The sequence below is a fragment of the Aristolochia californica genome, unplaced genomic scaffold, assembly GCF_029961685.1.
Source record: "Aristolochia californica isolate CCGP_79_NKW_82.1479 unplaced genomic scaffold, dmAriCali1.0.hap1 SCAF_3, whole genome shotgun sequence".
In the NCBI taxonomy this organism is placed as follows: domain Eukaryota; kingdom Viridiplantae; phylum Streptophyta; class Magnoliopsida; order Piperales; family Aristolochiaceae; genus Aristolochia; species Aristolochia californica.
The window spans coordinates 4205282-4223068 of record NW_027181992.1 but is presented as its reverse complement, the minus strand read 5'-3'; the positions used below and the strand labels follow the sequence as shown (position 1 = coordinate 4223068).

The 17787-nt window shown below is 41.2% G+C and overlaps 1 protein-coding gene across 4 annotated transcripts in view; it reads left to right on the top strand.

Moving 5' to 3' along the window:
• Window positions 1–17787, top strand: part of LOC137958389 (THO complex subunit 2-like) — a 47105-nt gene that overhangs the window by 16999 nt on the left and 12319 nt on the right. For all 4 annotated transcript variants that reach the window (XM_068805375.1, XM_068805374.1, XM_068805373.1 and 1 more), the window contains 13 exons: window positions 114–194; window positions 3564–3774; window positions 3946–4185; window positions 4262–4342; window positions 5108–5227; window positions 5324–5511; window positions 6882–6978; window positions 7350–7478; window positions 7565–7668; window positions 7939–8119; window positions 8234–8409; window positions 8507–9113; window positions 9699–9803. In XM_068805375.1, coding sequence (XP_068661476.1) covers window positions 114–194; window positions 3564–3774; window positions 3946–4185; window positions 4262–4342; window positions 5108–5227; window positions 5324–5511; window positions 6882–6978; window positions 7350–7478; window positions 7565–7668; window positions 7939–8119; window positions 8234–8409; window positions 8507–9113; window positions 9699–9803 — 2320 coding nt within the window. The remainder of the gene's footprint in view (window positions 1–113; window positions 195–3563; window positions 3775–3945; window positions 4186–4261; window positions 4343–5107; window positions 5228–5323; window positions 5512–6881; window positions 6979–7349; window positions 7479–7564; window positions 7669–7938; window positions 8120–8233; window positions 8410–8506; window positions 9114–9698; window positions 9804–17787) is intronic.

Below are 17787 nucleotides of genomic sequence, written 5' to 3'. Positions count from 1 at the left end.
CCACTGCTGCTGGTTATTTGTTATTTGAGCGTGGAAATTTTAATTATTTTAGTAATTCTTTAATTTTTATTTTTTGAATTTGTAACTCAATTACTTCTGTGACTTTTTTTCAGGTATCATGCACACATTTTGTTTGAACGCTTATACCCTCTTAATCCTGTTGCTCATGTTCAAATTTGTGAGGCTTTATTTAGGTATTTTCTGAATCCTTAATTGTCGTCATCTGAGTTGAGGCCTGAATATGTTACTTGTTACCCTGCATTGGTGATAGTCTGTAATTGGTTCTATTTATTGCTTGATTGTGTCAATTATGAGATTATTTGATCTAATAGGTAAGAGTAAATAAAGGGCAATGAAGAGAGTAAAGAAATAAGACCACAAACTACTAAAGCAAGATAACTAGAAAAACGATGCCTTTGATCCTGAATTGGAGAACCGCCCTTTTTTAATGTACGTAGCCTACTGAGTTGTCCAAACAGAGTGTGCAAATCTTGGAGGGAGTGGGCTACTTGAAGAAGGACATGCATAGCCTGGCTCATGGTCATTGTTACTGGAATAGAACTTGAAACACCACACTCCACTTAAATATAGTAGAAAACAAATCCACGATGCATTTTAGTTTTTTTTTTTCATTATAACTGCTGAGATCTCACTCCTCCCCATTTTTGCTTCAGTTTGATTACAAAAGAACCAAACACTTTAGCTTTGAAACTGGTTATATGAGACAGTTAATTTTTTTTTGAGAAAAGATGATTATATTAACAAAGGAACCAGAAACAAAAAACAAAATTTAGAGGTGCAGACCCCTAACAACAAGGGGTTGGAGGGACCTTTTACTTCATTCTCCTTTCACTTAGTCAATATATGGTGCCATTTGTACAAATTCAGGTTGTACACTTGCTTCCTAGCAGGCACAGGAGGGAGCACAGCACCAGTAGAATCTTGAAAAACTCCACCAAAACCAGAAAGTCCCGGTTTGTGAGGGAAGAGCCTTCAAAATTGAGTTTAATAAGCCCAATATCAGGTGGTTTCCGCTCTATTTGCATCGTCCGCTTATGAGATAGATTAGGAACAACAGCCCATTTGCTTCTGATCACACCAGCATTAAATTCCTAAAAAATGTTGAGGGAGCATAGCCACATAATCTGATGAGGCCAGGTCTTTGCAGCGACAGCTTTCCAAGGAGAGGATTGATGTCTGAAGCATCTATAATTTCTCTCATCCCAATTCTTTCAAGGAACAAAGGCAAAACGTACCTTGAGCATAACTGAACTCAAAACAGGAAAAGGGCTGCTGGAGTATATGAAGATGAAGTTGCATCAAGTGCTGGGGGCACAAAGGGGCAAGCTGAAGAGGTTGAGGAAGAAGCTCCAAATTCTCCAAGAGAATGAGCAGTGAAGGAGAAGGTGATCAAATAGTTTCCTCAATTTAGCCACAGGGTGGACACAAGTTGCTTGACAGAGATGTCCCCTCTCAATAAGATTGTCCCTAATGAGGATCCTTGCATGTAGTGTACTCAGGTGGGCTGAAGAGGGACCAGGCAGCAGTGGCAGGGCATGTAGCAGATAGTCCAATGGTTAACTTCTCATAATAAGATGAAACTGAGAACATAGGAGTAGTGGAGGGACATCAACTCATAATAAGATGTATCCTCCTGCTCACTTTTGAAAAAAGCTTCGTCTAAGACCTTGGTTAGCTCAACGGTTTCAATATCATTGAATTCCTCAACGGTTTCAATATCATTGAATTCATGTCTGAAGTGAGAAGTCCAGTTACTGTTCTGGAGGGCTACCATTTACCTTATGGCAGAGAGACAAACACCCTGATGTCTTGCTAAACAATATAACCGAGGATAAATAAGTTTGGGGGGAGCTCTTTGATCCAAAGATAGACCGGAAGCAGATTTCCTCCAATTACTAGCTGTGAAACAAATATGTGTTCAGAAATATGTATGATAGATTGTACCTCCACACTGTTGAAAGTCTTAACTTGGTGTGCATCCCCCAGCCACCAATTCGCATGTGGTTCTCCCATCTTGCAAGCATCAAAAGAAACCCAAGAGAGAAGGGAATGTGTTCATCCTCAAGCACCATTTTGGTGAGAAGAGCCTTATTTGTATCTCTAGTTCTCCAGATTCCCAATCCATCATTCTTCTTAGGTCTGGACCTCATCCCACTTCACTAGATGGTGTTTAAAATCGTTAAAAGACCCCTTCCATAAGAAGTTCTGCTTGTAACTTATCAATGTTATTAGCCACACTAGTTGGAAAGTGAAGGAAGGAAAAATAATATCTCAGAATACCCAAAAAATTGGACTGAATAAGAGCGAGCCTTCCAGCCTTAGAAACAAGCTTACCTTTCCAGGTCGATAGCATGGTGTGGAGCTTCTCAAGGATTGGGTTCCTGAAAGAGTACTTGTGCAAAAACCAATCTGAGCAGCCATAGAGTCCACTTCGGGCTGATGAACATTAAAGTGGTATGGAATAGTTTTGAGCCAGTCTATTTTAAGCCTAGAAACTAACTTGAATATGTTGAGCAAGGCTTTAATAAGAAGAGTAAATTCCATTAAGCCTTGACCAGAGATGACCATATCATTTGCAAACTGAACTATGGGGTTATCAAGTCTTCCATATGAGAAAAGTGGCTGAAGCCATGCTATATCCCTAGCCAGCTGAAAGAGACTTGTAATGCCTTCAGAAGCTATATTAAACAGGAGGGGCGGAATAAGGTCGCATTGAAGAAGTCTCCTTGTGCCATTGAAGTGTTCGCATGCGCTCCCATTGATTATAATGGAATATAGGACTGAAGAGATGCAACTCTGAATCCAATTTCTCCATTTATCATAACCCATATCTTCTGACCATCTCATGGATTCTCACCCTCGAAGCAGCTGTGGCATTTTGATTTCTTGTTTAGAGATGGAGCTATTTGGCAACACCTTGTCCCACATGATTGATTTCTTTGGCACTGCTTCTGCTTTTGTTTCTTTGTTTTTTTTTATAAATTTTGTCCTCGTTCATGTCCTGTAGTTCACTTGGTATTTTCTCTTCTCAGGGACGTTCTTATTAATTAAATATTTTCTCATTGTTTAAAAAAAGAAATGGGAGGGTAGATGCAAATCCTTTCTTATTGAATGGTAATGAGTTGCCTGGCACATGCATGGTTTGATCATCGGCATTTAGCAAATCATTGCCACAACAGTCTTCTGGATTGAAACTGTGGAGCCCATCTGATGTTTTCCCTTACCCCTTGGTCTTCTCAGTACAACTGTATTGATGGCTTGGGCAGAAAAGCTTAAAAGTTTTTTTGTATTTATGAAAATCGGAAATTTGCTTAAGTGAGAATCTATATCATCCTGTTATATTTGTATGACTGCATCAAATAACCTGTTGGAGTTTTTGGGTGGTTATGTAGTAACTATAAATGTGTAGATGAGTTCAAATTGTACTTCTTTTCTTTGTTTGGTCCTATATATGCTTTTATGTTTGGGAATATTCTGGCCAGTCTAAAAAAAAATCTTTCATCTATTTAGCTTTCCAAGTCACACCGTGTTTGTGCATTTAGGATCATTGAGAGGACAATCTCTTCCGCTTATGCTGTTTTTTGTCAAATGCATCTTCAATGCACTGGGTTATCCTCTGGATTTGGTTCCAATGGCACAGACCTGAAAATCTCATCCCCTATGGGCTGTTTCATTGATCTCCCTAAAGATCTCTTCCAGATGCTTGGTGCTGTTGGACCTTATCTCCACCGTGTTGCTGTACTGTTGCAGAAGGTTCGTTCATAGCTTCTCATTTTAAGGTTATTTTTGTTTTCAGATTCCAATTTGGGTTGTGCAAATGGTAGAGAGGATTGATATGGCAGTTTTTTTTTCTTTCTTTCACTTTTTTTTTTTTTTTGAAAAGTGATTTTCTAATAGCTTGCTTGACTATGTGCACATTGTCAGGTCTGTAGAGTGCTGAGAGGTTACTATCTGTCTGCCAAAGAACTTGTTAGTTCTGGTTCTGGTGCTATTGTACGTGAGGGGAGTTTGGGGACCCGTGAGCCTCGTCTTGTTCTGAAAGAGGCGTGGATGAGAGTTGAAGAAGCACTGGGAACATGTTTACTCCCTTCTTTGCAGTTAATACCTGCAAATCCTGCAGTTGGACAGGAGATTTGGGAGCTAATGAGTCTTCTTCCTTATGAGGTCTGAATAACTCTTTTGCTATTTGGTTTGGACACTGTGATAGAAATTAAATAACTATTTACATCTTCCTGGATAGGTGCGGTATCGGTTGTATGGTGAGTGGGGGAAGGAAGAGGAGCGGATTCCAATGGTTTTGGCAGCAAGACAAACCGCAAAGGTAGTTTCTAAATTGTCTCATGTATTAAACTCAGGAAGTTGCTTAGGTCGTTGACACTTGTAAATGTAGTTTTATGCACAAGACTTGAATCCTAGACCTCACTCTCAAACCCTCCAGTGTGTCCACTGGGCCAAATGCTCTGTCCACTTGAAAGGTGAACTATCAAAGATTTAAAAAGACAGATGACAAAAGTTTTGATTGAAAACCATCACATTGATAGTGAGAACAGAATTATCTCTTTTTGAACTCTTTTTCCATGAAATCAGGGTGAACATGTTATGACCCCTAACGGGGACAGAGAGATCAACCAAATGCTTTTGGTTGCTGGATGATTGTAAAGTGTGAACATGCAGTGCTTGATAGGCCAGAGATTTTCATCTGCTTTGGGGGATCTGCATACTGTAATGAAGTAAAAGAGTTCTTGCAAAGTAGAAAACCAGACGCCTAGGCTTGTGCCTTGTGAAGTTTGATAACTTTTTACATTCGGATAACATTAAAATGGGGAACCTGATTTAAGATTTAGTTAGGTGAATATAAAGTTGTTTCCCTACTAATCACAGGGATGATTGTGAGTTTGAATGCTTTAAGATAATTATCTATGATTGTAGTTGCGGTTCCTTACAAATTTCCTTCTCAGTTTATCTCATGAAACTTGTCTTACTCATAATGGTGCTTTTTTTAAATTTATATTTAAGAATGATTTTCTGGTTTTTAATGGCATTTTGAATCTGTGGTTCACTTGTCTCCAATGTGTGTATTCTGCAGTTGGATACTCGGAGGATTTTAAAGCGACTTGCGAAGGAAAATTTAAAGCAGCTGGGTCGTATGGTTGCTAAATTAGCTCATGCTAATCCAATGACTGTACTTCGTACAATTGTTCATCAGGTTCTGAAATCTTGATATATATGCCCCATTAATTCTTTTAGGTTTAATATTTCTGTCCTGTTGAGGTGCATTCTGTTTTGGCACTTCTCTTTACAGATTGAAGCATACAAAGATATGATTACACCAGTTGTAGATGCTTTCAAGTACCTGACACAACTGGAGTACGATGTATTGGAATATGTTGTGATTGAACGCCTGGCACAGGGTGGACGGGAGAAGCTAAAAGATGATGGTCTTAATTTGTCTGATTGGCTTCAGTCACTTGCTTGTTTCTGGGGTCACTTGTATGTCTTGCTTTCCTTGTCAAACTGCTACTTGTGCCATTCACACACAACAAGAGAAAAGCAATGTTTTATCTCAAGTATAATTTTATGTTGTTTGTTGCTTACTTGTAGAATTTTTTTTCTCCAATGGTTTGAGAACACAAGTAACTTCATCAAATCCTAAGCAACTGTATTTTGTTGAGATTACCCTCCAGATAGTATATGTTGACAAACCGAGGTCATGGAATGATTTGGCTGACTCACTCACTTTGGGATGCCATCACTTCAGTGCCATCTTATTTTGGCAGTGTTTTTATTCACTATGGTCATGGAACAATCTTGTGCCCTGCATTGCCTTGCAGCGGGAGGAGCGTTTCCAATAAATGGCCAGTGACTGATCAAAGAGGAGAACAGACAGAGCAGTCTACTCCATGCTACACGCAAAGATGTAGATAATGAGAACAAATGATTCTAGAACAGTGAACAACAAGACTGGCAGAAACACCTGCCTTAGCTAATGTATCGGATTATGATTAGTCAAACATAGTCTCAGACTTCAAGGGGTGGCAATCTCAACCTTTGTACGTCTGTACAATTTACACTGGTGGAATCTATATATGATTTTGAAGGGAACGGAGAATTGCCTAACCAGCAACAAAAAAACTGATTTCTGGACCCTTTCAACTTGAAAGCTAGAAATTTAAGGGACCACCATTTACTAGTGCTTGCCCTCTTGTTTTGGCTTGCTGGTCTCTCTTTTGCTGCTTATGTCTAGCTGCTTTATGTTTTTTCTGTACTTGGTCTCTTTTCTAGTGAAGTTTTCATCAGTCAAAACAGTATTCTGTTGAATGGACATGATTGAGATATAGACACAGATGTTACTGCATCCATATATCCATATATACTAATGTGTTTTGAATAATTTTTGGTTAAATAAACAATCAGTATGTAATTTTGTGAAAGTATCACACACTTTCATGGAGCAATCATGCCTTCAACTCATAAACTTGACTTGTGTGAGAGTCAACATGTAAATATTAAAACCCAAATGACTTCAGTTAATGCCAATTTTTTTTTGCGATGGTAGCCCTTGAAAATTGATATTGTGCGTCTCATCCCTTTGGTGGTGATGAAAGGCTTGACCATTGGGTCCAATCTGCTACTGGCAGAATACATATCTTTCTTCTTTGGGCTTTAAATTTGATGTGACTTTTGTAGAGCGGCTATTTGTGTTTCTATGTTTATATCCTTTTGTTCTTTGTGCTTCAACTGTTATATCTGTCTTTCTCACGATGAATACAAGTTGACTAATTTGTCTTGATGCATAATATGTGTGGTATTGTTTGCTTCACCATTGTTCTTATAATTTGGTTGGACTTGTTTTACTGCAGGTGTAAGAAATACCCTTCAATGGAACTAAGGGGTCTTTTTCAGTACCTTGTTAACCAGCTGAAGAAGGGGACAGGCATTGAGCTTGTTCTTCTTCAGGTATATAGGATGCATTAATGGTTACGTGTGCTACTACCTGGATTCAATGAAGTTCTAAAACCAGATCAGAATGCTAGAGAATATGATGCATCTTGCTGTGGCTGATGTGTGGTGTTGCTTTTGCTCTATTTGAGCTATTAAGTAGGGTGTATATTCAAAAGTTTATGAGGTCAACATATTCCTTTGAGTGGAATTACATAGTTACCTGGTCTAGTAACACCACCACCACACATCATGGGGACAACCTGCTTCTTTAAAATTTGTTTTGTTCTTTATAATTTATCAAAAGTATATATGCATAACAACTGTGTTGCTGCTACTAAAATTAAGTAGAAGAGGAGGTTTTTCTGCTGAGCATTTCTTGCATACAGGAGCTTATCCAACAAATGGCAAATGTCCAGTTCACGGAAAACATGACAGAGGAGCAGCTTGATGCAATGGCCGGGAGTGAGACACTTCGATATCAGGCTACTTCATTTGGAATAACGAGAAACAATAAGGTGATGCAGATGACTTGGTATATTTCAGAGTGAAATTTTAGTTTGTGAGCCTGCTGCTTATATGATGTTTTCCATCTCTGTTACAGGCACTTCTCAAATCTACAAACAGACTAAGGGACTCATTGCTTCCTAAAGATGAACCAAATCTGGCTATTCCTCTTTTATTACTAATAGCCCAGCACCGCTCCATGTGAGATTCTGAACAATTTTACTAATACTAACATGGTTATCTCATCTAGGTCTGAGATATTAGAGCAGTAGATGAGAAGGTATCTGAAATTTAGAGAAGAGGGAGGGTTGGAGGGAGTGTGGGAGGCGGTAACTAAAGATATATTTAGAGTTTGTAGTGTAACATGCTGATTAATGGTTTTGTTGAGCATGTATTTTAGTACGTGGGCTGGATGTGTGTGTGATAGTTTGAACTGCTACTGATATGACTAATATACTGTTTTTACTATAGGATTGTCATCAATGCAGATGCACCATACATTAAGATGGTCAGTGAGCAGTTTGACAGATGTCATGGTGTCCTCCTTCAGTACGTGGAATTCCTTTACAGTGCAGTAGCCCCTGCTACAGCTTATGCCCAATTAGTTCCTTCACTGGATGAACTAATTCATACATACCACCTGGATCCAGAGGTTTGAAACTCTTATGGATTCTGGTTTGTTGAATGCTAAATCACAGTTTTCTTACTTGCGCTTTTCTTGTTGTTGTGAACTAACACTAGATTCCAATAAATTATTATTTCTCAGGTTGCTTTCTTAATATATAGGCCTGTCATGAGGCTTTACAAGTGTTCAACTGGGTCAGAAGTGTTTTGGCCTTCGGACGTTGAGGAGGCAAATATGTCAAGTGCTGATAAGGAGTCAGATACTTCATGCTCGTTTCCTACTGTTTTGGACCTTGGATCAACACAGAAGCCAATTGCGTAATTCTCAATTTCAGAGCTCAATTTTGGTTGGGATTTGGTATTCCTATCTTTATGCATAAGCCCTTCTGTTCTCAACATATTTTAATGTGCACAGATGGTCTGAGCTGCTAGATACCGTCCGATCAATACTGCCTTCCAAAGCCTGGAATAGCCTCTCTGCTGATCTGTATGCTACTTTTTGGGGGCTCACACTCTATGATCTCTATGTTCCAAAACAGCGTTATGAGTCTGAGATTGCCAAACAGAATGCTTCTCTGAAGGCTCTGGAAGAACTCTCTGATAACTCAAGTTCTGCAATAACCAAAAGGAAGAAGGATAAAGAAAGGATTCAAGAGTTGTTGGATCGGTTGATGTTGGAATGCCAGAAGCACGAAGAAAATGTTGCTTCGGTTCTTAGAAGACTTGCTCGAGAGAAGGATAACTGGTTGAGTTCTTGTCCGGATGCCTTGAAGATTAACATGGAATTCCTTCAGAGGTGCATATTTCCGAGGTGCATTTTTAGCATGCCAGATGCAGTTTACTGTGCAATGTTTGTGCAAACTCTCCATTCTCTAGGGACCCCATTTTTCAACACAGTCAACCACATAGAGGTGCTTATATCTAAAACATTACAGCCAATGATCTGCAGTTGCACTGAATTTGAGGCAGGCAGACTTGGCAGGTTCTTGTGTGAGACACTAAAAATGGCTTACCATTGGAAGGTGTGTAACCTAAATTTTACATTTTCCATTGATTTGAGAATTATTTTATAAAATACTTTTTGAAGTTTTGTCTATATACCCATAAAATTGTTGTGGTCTTAACATAAGCTAAGTAGTCTCTTTAGGCCTATTGGCGTTTTGAGTATATAGTGGATATGATTATTGTCAATTGTGTTGATTGTTCTGGGAGATAAAGAAGGTAGAATGCTACCCTAGTTTTTCATCTCTGGCTACCACTCCAGTTGTCCTGATCTTGTTTATTGGAAACAATGGGTAGGCTGACAACTTGCTTATAAGGGAGCTCACTGGCAATCTCGGTTCTAGTGTTCTTTGCTTTTCAAATGTGCTCACTCTTTTGATCATCAGGTTTTCCTAAGAAACCCAAACAGCAGTTAAACTACTTCTAAACTACTTACACTATCATATTATATCTTTGATGCATCTAGCATCATTGATAGGATAAAAGTTCTATCCGTACATCGTTTATGAATTCTGATTGTTCATTTTGTGTGAATAAAATATGCATAAAATGCTCAAATTTAGTCTGAAGTATTGTTTTTGTGAAATCCACATTGTTGTTGACAGAGTGATGAATCAATATATGAAAAGGAGTGTAGCAACATGCCAGGATTTGCTGTCTATTACAGATTCCCAACTGGTACTAGGGTCACTTATAGCCAGTTTATTAAGGTGAGTATCTCTAAATACTGGAAGAGATTCCAGTTACTGCTAATCATATTGTTTTCTATATCTATATAGGCCTGCTTTATGAGTATCGTGCATCATATTTGGTACAGTGGATTCAATGTATATGTGAGAAAATCAGCTCAAGGGTATTTTGGTCATTTTATATGATCGGATTTCTTATATTATGGCACTATCTTGTTCAGCATGTTTAATTTAGTCTATGTACAAATTTTTATATTCATAGCAGTGTAGAATAGGAGTTATAAGGAAATAAGTGTTTTCAATGTAAGAGGGCATTTTTGTCATTTCTGTAATTTATGACTTAAAACCTAATAAATAGCATTTGGGTCGTGCACAATCCCCAGCTAGCTCATTCAGAGCTTTGCTTCCTTTTCTTCTCTTCTTCCTCTTATTTCTCTCTCTCTCTCTAGGTTTTCACACTTTTTACATGGTGTCAGAGCAGTGATCGTTGCTGGGAGTGCATCTTAGCTAGAAAAACCTCTCCTTTTATCTGGATGACTTCACAAAAACAAGGTTTTTCAAATCTCCTCAGTGACTGGTTGGTAATAATTTAATTTTTCTTCTTTTTCTTCTGACATAACCCTAGGGTTCTTGGTTCTGTCATCCTTTAAAGGATTATTCATGCCTTGATTGCCTTCAAAAGGGTTCTTTTTGAGTGATCTTGAGATGTTCGTCAACTATCCCTAGACCAGTGCCTGCATATCAACCTGCATGTTGATGTCAGCCCTAATTGTGCTCTATTATTAGAAAATCTTTTATCTAATTGCTATATTGGTTTGAGCATATACCACTTGCGCACATCTCATTCCTGTCATAACCCTAATTTTTACGAAGTGGGGTCCACATCTTTGAAATTTGTGAAAGTGTTTGGATATTGAAATTGAATATTTTGGTGACTCTATACTTATTCTATGACTAATTTGGGTGCATTTTATGTACCATCTAAAGATATGGGTGGATCTGATGGTAAAGATGTGTTTATGACATCTAAGAAGTTGACATGACCAAATTATCTCAATTGGGCCAGATTAGTGAAAATGTTCTTTTTTTTTTTTTTTTTGAAATGATGCTGAATTTTATTAAGAGAGCTCAAACGAGCAGATTACAAGAGGGGAAACCTTCCCAAACAATGAGAGATTGTTGGGAGGTTCCGAATTTTGCAATTTATCAGCCAAAGAATTGGCCGATCTAGGAACGAAGTTCCAATTACAATGAATGGATGACACAATGTCAGCAATACAATCAGTGATTGGCCAGTGGCGCCAAGGAGGGGAGCTATCTTTTGAACACCAACTGATGATAGTCTTTGAGCCTCCTTCGATAAGCAGCTTGCCATGAAGCCGCTCTTTAAAGATTTGGAGGCCGAATAGAAGAGCACTCACTTCCGCAATATTTGAATCAATAATACCCATCGGCCCAGCATAAGATAGAATAGGGTCTCCATTGCTGTCTCTGAAAACACTATCAGCTCCAGCCGGCCCAGGACAGCCTAAAACACTGTCATCAAAATTGAGTTTGATGCAGTCGTAAGGGGGAAGATCCCAGGTGGCCATAACCGGATTCCTACAGGGGCCCACCATATGCGCGATCAAACCCCAATTTTCCCAAAGGGAAACACCTGATAGAGAAGCAAACTCCTTCCTAGAATGTAACCAACCTGAGATAAGGCCCACTGCTTGAGAAGCTATATTATCCGGGAAGCTAGCCTTGGAGTTGAATGTCTGGTTATTTCACTCGAGCCATATGTACCATGGATCATGCGTAAGGCATGCCAAGAGAATATCTTGCCCAACCTAGGAAGGCGGATCCCCATAACCATCTCATAAGTGCTGAAAAGGTCTTGATGTAGCCCCATTTGGAGACCAATCTTCTGAAATATCTTCATCCAGACTTGTCAAGAAAAATCACTATGTAAGAGAACATGTTGGACTGTCTCGTTGCACACACCACAAAGGGGACAAGTACGATCGGGGGCAGTGTAACCTCTTTTATGGAGGTTGTCAGAGGTGAGGATTTGTTCCCTGATGGTCGTCCACACGAAGAATTTGATTTTACTAGGCACTGAGAGCTTCCATCCCAGGTTTGCCTTGTGCTCATACATGCTGTAAACTTGCTTTCAAATGTGAGAGTAGGTGGATGCAACTGTAAATCAGCCATTAATGTTGGGTTCCATGTAAGTTTATCGACTGCATACTCTCGAATAGTAATGTTGTTGAGTCTGGAGAGGAGAGAGCAAAAAGCCGAAGTTTTTTCATCATTTAATCCCCGATGAAACATGAGACTCCATGAGCGATCTCTCCAAGAATCAGCCACTGAGCAAGAGAGGTCCCTTGCCACCCTAGAGAGCCCCGGTAAGTCCTCGGAGAAGGGTTGGGGGCCGCACCATTCATCCGACTAAAAGAGGAGGGTCCTTCCATTGCCTGTGTGAAAGGAAGTTGCATCTCTGAATATTGGGAGGAGCTTTTGAATTGATTTCCATATCAGGGATAGGAGGAGAGTAACGCCATCCTCCCTCCACCAAGTACCCGAAGGTTGAAGATAGAACCTGACCATATCACCCCATAGGTTGTTATGCTTGATGTTGAAGTTCAGATCCATTTGAGCAAAAGGGCATTGTTCATCTCCTTCGTAGGCCGGATGCCTAAACCACCCCGATTGCGGGGCATGCAAATATCCTTTCAATTCACCAAATGATATCTGAAGGTGTCCTCTGATCCTCTCCAAAGAAAACGTCGACGGATGGCGTCAATCCTGTTGCAAACGGAGGTCGGACAGTGCATGAAAGATAATAAATATGCCAAACAAAACTTGAGGAGAGTGAGTCGCCCAACAGTAGATAAAAGCTTGCCCCTCCAAGTAGCTAGTCTCTTCTCAAATTTCTCAATGAGGGGGCCAAAGTGTTGCCGAAGGCCGAGAGTCAAAGAGTAGTAGTACAATATATGTAGCTGGCAAATTTTCCATTGAGCACCCCAAATAGTCAGGCATACCCTGAAGCACAGGTGAGTCAATATGATAGCCTAGGAGGGTGGTTTTCTTCCAGTTAATGTTCTGACCAAAAGCCAGTTCAAATAGTCCCAATACAACACACAGTTTTTGGATCTGATCCATAGTCCCAACCCCAAAGCAAATGGTATCGTTTGCAAACTGAAGGATCGACACATCAAATGCTGCACTGTCCTTCGTGGAGAGGAGCCAACCCAGGTTTTTGGCCGAATAGATCAAAGATGATAGGTATTCCGCTACCATATTGAAGAGCAAAGGGGAAAGAGGGTCTCCCTGCCTGATTTCCCTGGATCCCTTAAAATACCCGCATACCGTTCCATTGAGAAGAACGGAGTAGCTTGTAGAGGAGATACAACTTTGAATCCAGAAGCGCCATTTCCCCCCGAATCCCATCTTCCCCAGGAGAGTGTCCAGAAGCTTCCAATTAACTCTGTCAAAGGCTTTCTCAAAATCAAGCTTTAGGATGAATCTGGGAAGCTTTAAAGCCTTAAAATGGTGAATGAGCTCGTGGCATGCCATGGTCAAATCTTATATATTTCTTCCCTTGATAAAAACACTATGGCCATGATGAAGGGCAATAGAGAGAACCACCCTGAGGTGATTGGCAAGGAGGCGCGCAAGCACATTGTAGGCACTGGTGGTGAGGCTGATCGACTGGAAGTCAGATGGATGTACCCCTTTTTTTTGGGATGAGGGTAATAAATGAAGCTCCGACGCTCCTACATTTGATGTCATGCTGATAGAACGAGTGGATCATGCAGGCAATATCGTCTCTGATGAAGGGCCAGCATTGGCGATAGAATTCCCCGTTGAAACCATCCGGGCCCGGAGCATGATCCAAAGGAAGACCCAGTGTTGCTTTTTCAATTTCCTTACTGGAGAAAGGGAGCTCGATGAGACTAGTTGCGGCCGAGGAATAGCCTGGAAATGAACCCTTTCGAAGAAAGGGCGAACTGGCTGGCCATCAGAGTATAATTCTCTACCATAATCGGCCAATGATCGGAAACAACCCTATTGAGAACTTCGCCTGTGGCATTGCTGTATAATTGGAGCCAGTCGTTGTTGGCTAAGAAGCGGTCAAGCCTTGGAGAGGTCGAGGGGCTGTCTGCCATTTGACCAAGTGAAGGTCTTCCCAGATATGGTAACCTCATCAAGATCCTAGTTGCCAATAAAGTCTGCAAATAGCCTCATAGAGGTAGTGATTCTCCGGGAAGGCGGGGATTTCTCATGGCAGAAACGGGTAACATTGAAATGTCCCGCAAGCATCAAAGGAATGGGCCACGTCAGACAAGTCCTCAAAAGGTCATCCCAGAAGATATGTTTCTCATGGTGTCTAGTAGGACCATACACACCCACAAGGCACCAAATGTTCCCCGATCCTTTGCCTCTCAGCTTGATTCCGAGGGAGTAAGTGCCACAACAACGATCGAGCACCTCAATGGTATTAGTGTCCCACACCATTAGAATGCAGCCAGCCGATCCAATCGCATCCACAAAAATCCATCCAGGCTCCTTAAGAGACCACAACTCGCGGATATATCCAAGGGGCAAAGAAGCCGCCTTGGTTTCTTGAAAAATAGCAACATTTGCCTTGGTAGAGGCAAGGAGGTCCCGAACTAAGGCACGACGACGCACGGATCCAATTCCACGAACATTCCAAGAGAGAATGATCATTGATCACTAGTTTTCTTCTTGGGCTTCTCAGATAGGTAGTTATCTCCCTGAGGGGCACTGTGTAGACGGTGCCCATCACCTTGGCAAGTTCCACTATCTGGGCTCGGGTTTCTGGGTTGAATTTTTGCTGTTCTATCTGAAGAGCAGCCACATAATTCTGAGCTCTTTCACCCGTCTTTGGAAAGATGAAGTCCCCTATCTCTGGATGCAGGGGTATCTAGTAGTAACACTGGGACCATCATGGAGAAGTTGTCTCGGTTGACCTCTATTCTGGCGCTGGTAGGTGGCAAGAGGAGGAGAAGGAATTTTGAAGTGGGAATTTCTCGGAGGTGGTGGAGGGGGAGAGTTCATTATCTGAGTGGTGCTTTGAGGGGTGTGAGGACTGTGTGATAGAGTTGTAGGAAGGCCTGCGGGGCTTTTAATGGGGGGGGGGGGGGGGGGGGGGGGGGGTTATTTCGGGGGATAAAGTGGGAGGGATAATGGCAACTATAGGTATCTGGGGGTTGGGATAGATTCTATTAGGGATAATATCTGTGGTGGGTTGAGATGGACTGGTGGGTGGGTGGTATGGCAGGCTGGAGGGAGGGACTATCAAGGAGGCAGCTGGAATAGAATCAGCGCCAACTGTAAGACTGGCTGGTTCAGGATGCATCTTCTGGGGAGAAGAGACCGGGGTTGCTGCTCTCAAGGTGCGGACAGGCTGTGGAGAATCTCTGGATTTAGTTGCAGGACTCTAGGTCACATTTCTGAAGTCTTCCATATCTGCCAACTCAATGCGGATCCAGAATCGGGCATTATCCACCATAATGCATCGGAAGTAGTGTCCTTCGCAAGGACGAATAGGATTGATGAGGACCCGGGCCTCATCAAGGCGATGCTAGTGTTCAGTAAGAGGATCCAGAGCAATTATGGCACCAAACTCCGAGATGATGCTCGTGAAACCTCATTGTGCCATAGTTCTGCAAGGAGGCCGGTGACTGTAGCCCATTTCCGTGACGAAGAAGTCTTTCTCCTCATTTGTGGGAACTCCTGTCCATGGTAATTGGTTTAATTTGGCTAGGCTGCACTTGAAGACAAATGCCCGGATTATGCAGGAATGGACCCCTCTTGATCCTGATTACCTTAAGTTGAACTTTGATGGTTCTTCTTTTGGCAACCCTGGGCTCTCAGGATTCGGCGGGGTTATCTCGGATCACCTAGGTAACCAGCTTTATTCATATGCCGGCCCTCTAGGTATCTCATACTCTACCTCGGCAAAGCTTCACGACCTCCTCAACAGGCTTCGAGTTTTTCGAGATAAGTGCTCCGGCCCTCTCCATATCGAAGGGGATTCGAAGGTGGTCATTGGTTGGTGTGAGCGTGCATCCCCTCCCCCGTGGCATCATTGGGACATTTTTTGGGAGATTATTGAAAGTTGTTCATTATTATCTTGTATTTGGTCTCACATTCCAAGATCCGAAAATTCGGCAGTCGATGTGCTTGCTAAAAACGGAGCTACCCTACAATCCATGGTTGTCAGGGACATACTCTCCTCTTTGTAATTTCTATAATTCTCTTGTTTATATATATACACACCAGGATTGGGGGTTGAGGTAGGAAATTTTGGGTGTGTAGGGGAGATGAAACTCATCAGTCAGCCATTGACGGATGCTAGATTTGATGATACTAGGGGAGGTGTAGACTAGGATAGAGCGGGCCAGAGATTGTCACCCTTTATGGAGCAAGTTGGGAGGGATTTGGATGGTTTTGGATTTTTCTGAGGGAAGAAAGTGTGTTGGGACATGGTGGTCTGAAAGGAGATTTTGAATGACTGGGTTAGGGGGTTTCGAAGGAAGGAGAGGGCTGGTTGGAGAGAGAATTGGGCTCAGAGGGGTGTTTTGACACTAGTGGGGCTTGGAATTAAGGAAACAACAAAACCAACTATTGGTGGTGAAGTTCCTTATTGGTCTAGATGGTGAGTTTGACAGCATTAAGGTACAAATCCTAGCTTCAGAAGAGGTACCTTCGTTGCCCACTACTTTAAGTAGAATTGTCGTATTCGAAGAAGAAAAAGGGAGTAATGTGATAAATGCCATTGCACTTAATACTTTGAGCCCTAGTCCTAGCCCAACAAATTCATCTTGAGGTCAGACAGGTTTTGAGAGAGGTAGAGGTAGTGATAGTTCAAGCAGAGGTTGAGGCAGAGGTGATGGTAAGTCCGAGAGGAAGTGTGTCCATTGTGGACGAAATAACCAAACTCTACCAGTCATGAGACCAATGGAGCAGTATCAGAGGTTTTTAAGTCTATTACTTCCATTGATGTACCTTTTTCCCTAGTTTTTGAGTCAGTTATTCCCTTACCGGTTGATGATGGTCTTGGATCTATGCAAAATACCTTTGTTGAGAACCTTTGTAGGTATATCAACATCAATAGGTGCATCCATCTCAGCCTACGACTTCCTCTCTCATGTCGTACCATGATTCATCTCCGTCTCAGGATCCTGAGGTAAGTGATCTACACCTACCCATTACTTTAAGGACAGGTGTTCAGAAAGGTACTTGTCATCTATTGTCTTATTTTGTATCATATGATCATTTGTTTAACAACTATAGAAAGTTTGCATCGTCTATTTCTGCTTGCACTATTCCTTCTTCAATGCAAAATGCTATTTCCTCTCTATAGTGGAAGCAAGCCATGGATGCTGAGATGGCTACTCTGTTAGAGCGAGGAACCTGGCTTTTATGTGAGTTACCTTTAGGTGTTGTAGTGGTTGGCTATAGATGAGTGTATACAGTCAAATACAAAGCTGCCAACTTGGTTGAGATATATAAAGCTCGTTTGATAGCCAAAAGTTACATACAAACTTATGGTGTAGATGTTTCTGAAACCTTCTCTCCAGTTGCTCGATTGTCTTTGGTACACATTCTGGTATTTGTTGTTGTTACTCAAGGTTAGACATAAAGAATGCCTTTTTGTATGGTGACCTTGAAGAAGAAGTCTATATGGAGCAACCTCTATAGTATATTGCTCAGGAGGAGATGCACAACGTATGCAGACTCGAGAAAACAATATATGGCCTGAAACAAAACCCTCGTGCTTGGTTTGAAAAATCTAGCCAAGTAATGATGTCTATGGGCTTCTTTATGAGCCACTACAATCATTCGCTATTTGTCATGACAAGGCCTTTGGGGATCATAATTTTACTTGTATATGTGGATGATATTATATTTTCTACTGGTGATACCCTTGGAATTGAAAAAGTTAAAAGGTTATTACTCACTTCAAAATCAAAGACTTGGGGGCATTGAA